Source organism: Blastomyces gilchristii (assembly GCF_000003855.2).
Source record: "Blastomyces gilchristii SLH14081 genomic scaffold supercont1.10, whole genome shotgun sequence".
Taxonomy (NCBI): Eukaryota; Fungi; Ascomycota; class Eurotiomycetes; order Onygenales; family Ajellomycetaceae; genus Blastomyces; species Blastomyces gilchristii.
In genome coordinates this window covers 1,408,951-1,415,185 of record NW_003101673.1, presented here as the reverse complement: position 1 = coordinate 1,415,185, position 6,235 = coordinate 1,408,951, and the positions used below count along the sequence as shown (strand labels likewise).

The window sequence follows — 6,235 nt, the reverse complement described above, 5'->3', positions numbered from 1 at the left end:
TTAATACAAGATTTGAAGAATATTGAGAGAAATTGACTGATAATTTAAATCATTTAAAAACACAGCTTTATCTCATAAAGCTGACTCATAAGATGTGAATAATAATATCATAATATCAGAGTTTATTAATCAATTACACTGAGCTTGTCAATCTGACTTTCTGAATCTATTTGAATAATCAATTCTTTAAGAAAAAGACTAATAAGATCTTTTCTAAGTAATCAATAACAGAATCTAAACAGCATTATAATAACTTCAGTGTGAAGAAAGTAAAGAAGAATTTCAAGTATTCTGATTCTTCACTCATTATAAAGAAATATTAAAAAAGATTTGATAAAGATCTCTGTTTCAACTGCAGAGCTGATGATCACTATATCAGTGATTACAAGAAGTCAAAGAAGAGAAGAAACTGAGAAGATATCTTCTCAAAGTTAACTTCTCTTCTGACAAACATATTCATAGAAGATAAAGAAGAGAAAGAAAAGAATTAATAATTCTCATATTATCAAGTTCATATTACAATCACAATGTATATCTCAAATAAGAAGGTATCAGTGAGATGCCTACTTAACTTCAGAATAAATATTAACTTCATATTCTATTTCTTTTCTTTGATGAAGAATTGAAAGAAGATAGATCTGTCAGACTATGTGAAATTTACAGATGAAATGAAATATCACTGTTTTAGCATAATTCAAGTAAAGTATGTGATCATAGACTCAGAAGAAATCTTCAAGAAGAGCAGTCTACTTCTTCACACAGTTAATATCATAGATGAGAATATTATTCTAGATCTTCTATGATTGAGAGAAAACAATTCTCTCATTGACTGAGTCACTCAAATGTGATGATACTGTCTCACTGATGAAGAGACAGTGATAGAGAAATCTGAAGAGTTTCATTAAAAGAATCTTGAGAAAAAGATTGAGTTAATATACTGTGTAGCAGATGATTGAGACTTGAGAATAAATAAAGAAGCTATTACTCTCACTGCAAGATTAGCAGCAGTATCTATTATTGAAGATGAATGTATATGACATCTCTTTACAGATTTTAAGAATGTCTTTTCAGAAAGAAAAGTAGTGAAGTTTTCTGATATCAAGATATAATATAAGATTCATCTTGAAGACAGTGTAACAGTGCTGTACAGATCTTTTTACAACTTATCTGTAAAGAAATTGAATGTTCTGTGCAAATATCTTGAAGAAGCACAATTAAAGAACTGAATATATTTATCAAAGAGTCTGACAGAGACACTTATACTCTTTATGCTCAAGAAGAATGATAGACTATATCTATGTGTAGACTATAGAGGTCTCAATAAGATGATAGTTAAAAATCACTATTCATTACTGTTAATTAACAAGATAATCAATCAATTATCTGAAGTAAAGATGTTCTCAAAGATTGATATACAGAATATCTATTATAGAATCAGAGTTAATGAAGATAATATTTGAAAAATGACTTTTTATATCAAGTACAGCAATTTTGAATATCTTGTTTTATCTTTTAATCTTTGTAACACTTCAGTCATCTTTCAGATCTATATAAATAAGACACTGCAGGGCCTTGTTGACATCTTCTGCATAGTATACTTGAATGACATTTTAATCTTCTCAAAATCAGAGAAAGAACATGATATTCATGTTCAAGAAGTGTTGAGTTACTTGAGACAGTATTAACTCTATATAAACACTGAAAAATGCTTGTTCTACATGCAGGAGATTGATTTCTTAGATTATATTATTGAGATGAATGACATTTCAATAAACAGAAGCTGAGTCTCTGTTATTAAGAACTGACCAGCACTGCAGATGTATCATGAGATGCAGATGTTTCTAGAATTTATGAATTTCTACAGATGATTTATCTATATATATTCACAGATTACTGTTCTTCTTACAGATCTGTTAAAGAAAAGTGTGAAAGACAGAAAAATAGAACTATTTATTCTCACTCAAGATACTGTGCAGATGTTTGTGAAATTGAAACAAGCTTTCACAGATGTTACAATGCTGAATCACTTTAACTCTGATTTACTTAGTCAGTGTGAGACTGATATATCTGAGAATGAGATCTGTGAAATCTTTTCACAGTTGACATTGAAGACCTTTCAATATTGAAAGAATCAGAGAATAATCATCTCTGAGAAAATAGATAATGAATTATCTGTGAGAGAAGACTTTTTCACAGAGTTTATAAAACACTGTGAATGAAGATCAGTGATCTTCTTCTTCAAGAAGTTATCACTTATACAGAGAAGATATAATACTCATGATTAGAAGATGTTAGTAATTATTGAATTCTTTAAAATCTGATAATATTATCTTCAGAGTAGTAAGTACTCAGTGCAAGTTCTCACTGATTATACAAATCTGTGTTACTTCTTGATAATAAAGAGCTTGATAGAATGTCAAGTCAGATGAGCAGAGCTGCTTTCAGAGTATGATTTCTATATCTGATACTGTTCAGATCAGCTTAACTCTGCTGATACACTGTCTAGACAGTCTGATTATAATATCATTGATATAGAGAAGAATTCTACAAAAGAATCTCTATTATCACTGCAGAAGAAGCTGGCTGCAGAGAATTAAGATTCTCTGAAGCTTGAGAACAGTGTCAGAGAGACAGCTGCACAACTCAGTATAGAAGATGAAAGAAAACCTGAGTTCTTACAGAGAACTGATACTGAAGATCATGAGCTTCTTATATTATATCTTACAATCATTGAATTAGTAAAGAATAAAACAGTCTACAATCTTTCAATCTGACTACTTTTGAAATTTATTGATAAATTATAGAAGAGAAATATCTCTACTGCAGCTTGAATTCAGAAGTTGAAGAAGAAAGAGTTCAGTTTGAACTTGAAAGAGACAGACTCTGAGTGAGACAGTGCTGCTAAGAAATCAAGTCACTGATAACTAGAAGAATATAAACTTCTACTGCTGAATGATTCAGTCTTCATCTCTTATAGCAGAGCAGTGTATCAGAAGTTATTGAGAATTTATTATAATAATTCTCATATAGAACATTTCAGATTAGAGAAGACTGAGAAGCTTCTAAAATATAAATATATTTAAGATAAGCTTTAGATAGATGTCAAAGAGTATATTAAAACTTACAATATTTATTAAAGAATAAAGATTCTGTGATATAAGTAATACAGTAAGTTAATATCACTGTCTGTTTCAAAGAGCTTATAACAGAATCTATTAATGAATTTCATAGTTGATCTACTGAAGTTAATAAGAGTCAAAGAATATGACTTAATTTTAGTCATTGTTAACTGCTTCACAAAGATAGTCAGATATATCTTTATTTATAAAAAGATTAAAGTCTCTGAATTGACTGATCTGTTTTTAGATATTATTATTTATAATCACAGTGCTCTGAAGCCCCGGTGGCCGAATGGTTAATGCGGCCACCCGGTAGCACCTTGGCGTGGGAAACCAAGGCGCGTGGGTTCGAAACCCGCAGGGGATACATTAAATCCGGAACTCAAGCACCTCAGGTTCCTAATAAATACAGAGGTGTACAAATCGCTCCAATGAATTGCTCTATGTTCCTGGGCTGGGAAGTTATTATCGCATGTATCTAATTGTCACTCCTTTGTATTTTCCTATGTTCTTGTTATCTTGGCGTGGTCTCAACACCTGTATTTCCTCCTGTATAACCAACACTTGACCTGTATTTAACATCACGCAAGGACTCATCATAAGCTCCGCTTGCATATGAGTATAATGGAAGAATAATAATAATAATAAACAGTGCTCTGAAATTATTAATAACAGATTAAGAATCTCTCTTCATCAGTAAATACTGATCTGCTTTTTACTATTATCTTATAATAAAATATCTTCTCAGTACTGTATTTTATTCACAGACTGATGATCAGACTGAACATCAGAATCAGATATTAGAATAGTATTTTTAAGTATTCTATTCATATTATCAGAATGATTAATTCAAACATCTTCTAATCACTGAATTCATATATAATAATGTAAAGAATGTAATCTTAAAGATATCTTCTTTCTATGCTTATTATAAATATAATTCTTCATTACTCAGTGATATTGTGAATAACATTTTAAAGAGAGAAATAGACAGTCAGAATGTCAGACAGATATAGAGAATAAAGTATTTCTCAGTATTAGAAGTAAAAGTGAGATTGAAACTTTTAAATAAAATTCATGAGAAGACAGTGAAAAGCATTCACTGTGTCTAGAAGTAGTAGATAAAATACTATAATTAAAAACATCTTTTAATAAAGTTTTTAATAGAGAATTAAGTACTACTTTCAGCAAAGAATATCAAGATAATGAGACTGTATAAGAAGCTTAGTGAGTAGTGACTAGAATCTTTCTCAGTAATAAGAGTGATAAGTAAGTAGATATATAAGTTAAAATTACTCACAGAATTGAAATCAATTCATTCTGTTTTTTACATTTTCTATTTAAAGCTCTATAAGTAATATCTCAGAGCAGAGCTGTCTTGATCAGATAATATCAAGATTGAGAGTAATACTGAATATCTTATGAAGAAAATATTGAATAAATGAATATATTATAGCAAGCTTCAATATCTTGTTAAATAAGAAGATTATTCATTATTAGAGAATTCATGAAAACTGCTTAAGCATTTGAAAAATGCTGAGAAAGAGATTATAAGCTATGAGACAGCTAGTAAAGATCACTCTGCTATATATCAGAGATATTGAGTAAGAAATACTACTTAAAACTTCTCATTTTTTCTCAAAGAGTTTTTTTAAAGATAATCTTATAGTGATAAGCTGATATCTTATAGACTCTGTAACACTCTTCTTCTATCTTCTTTCAAAGAATTTTTTAGAAGTTTAATGAGACTATACAAGTGTAAAATTCCTGAAGCAGTTAATAAGAAAAGAAAGAGATATTTGAAATTAATAAAGATTAATATTATCAATCTGTGAGTTACTGCTATTTTAATAGAGCTGCAGCTCACTGAAAAAGTAAAAAGAGAGATCAGAGTCTACTCATCAATAATCACACTCTTATCAAACTTATTCTTCACTGTTGAAGTCTCTGATATTAGTATCTTTATCTGCTAAGAAGTTAGTACTGCAGCACTGCAGAAGAGTATGAGAAATATATAAAAATATTAACTTATTAACTTATAAAGTATCTCAGTTATCTGCTTTAATTGAAGTGAGATTCTCTTCAATCAGTGATTAATCTCTATGATACTTTTAACAGCAGTGCTGATTAATCTCTTCTTAAAATCAGTTATTCTGAGATGTTTTTTCATCTTAAAGATTCATGCTTTTGTCTTCTTTTATAGATAAGTAAGAAGAATCTTCTCAGTCTTGATAGAATTCATCAATACTTAAAGCTCTGAGATTCTCACTCTATACTGCTTGAGTATCTAGACTTCTTATCAGAGCTGATACAATATCTTTCTGTGAGATAATACTTATAGAGAGATAGAAGTTATTGTTACAGATATAACAGAAATAATAGATGTAAGAGAAGAAATAAGTGTATAAAATTCCTTTCTTCTTCAGCTGCTTGATACAGTGTAGACAAGTAGTAGTACTAATCAGAGACTGCATCAGAGCCTTCTCACAGAGAGAAGATAAAGAAATCACAGAACTCTGTGAACTCAACTTAGCAGTATTCTGAGCAGGGCTCAGACATGCTGCAGGAGAGGAACTACAGATTGAGCTTCTCAGAGTCACTGTCTCTGAAATCAAGCTCTCCTCAGGTTCCTCTCTGAATGACCACACAGGGTCATACACCACTGTATTGGCTGAGGGGGGGGGCGGCGTTGCAACAGCGGTGAGAGGGGCAGGGGACAGACCGGATGCAGACTCACCGGCCGGCAGAAGGGACAACACCCCACTGCAAGGCACGGCAACTACCGCCGCGGCTGCGAGAGAAGCAGGAGGAGATGTGGCAATGGGAGTGGTGCTCCCGCAGCTCATTGATGCCACTGTCTCCAACCTGGCTTTCTTGACAGTCACAGAGGCCGCTGCTGCATCATAAAGACATTTACTCACTAGAAAATGTCAGAATAAGCCTCTTATTATCTTCCAAGAATGATGCTCTCATGCACTCACTATTACAGATGAGAAGAGAAGGAGAAAAAAGTGTCATGAAGAGAAGAGATCTTTTTGAAAAAATCCTATCACTACTGTTAGCTTTATCTCTAAAATACATCACTTTTGCAGGAAATTTCATACATAGAATGAAAT

At 31.5% G+C, this 6,235-nt stretch overlaps 1 protein-coding gene and 1 pseudogene across 2 annotated transcripts; both read left to right on the top strand.

The window, feature by feature from the left end:
• Positions 1 to 3,397: 3,397 nt before the first annotated feature.
• Positions 3,398 to 3,486, top strand: BDBG_17232 (annotated as a pseudogene). The gene has a single exon. The product of its transcript is annotated as a tRNA-OTHER (tRNA).
• A 2,213-nt stretch (positions 3,487 to 5,699) lies between these two features.
• Positions 5,700 to 6,026, top strand: BDBG_17231 (uncharacterized protein; the record flags this gene model as incomplete). The annotated part of the gene is made up of 1 exon (XM_031725002.1): positions 5,700 to 6,026. A coding segment is annotated over one exon (327 nt), but the record flags the coding sequence as incomplete, so codon positions are not given.
• Between the last annotated feature and the right edge of the window lie 209 nt (positions 6,027 to 6,235).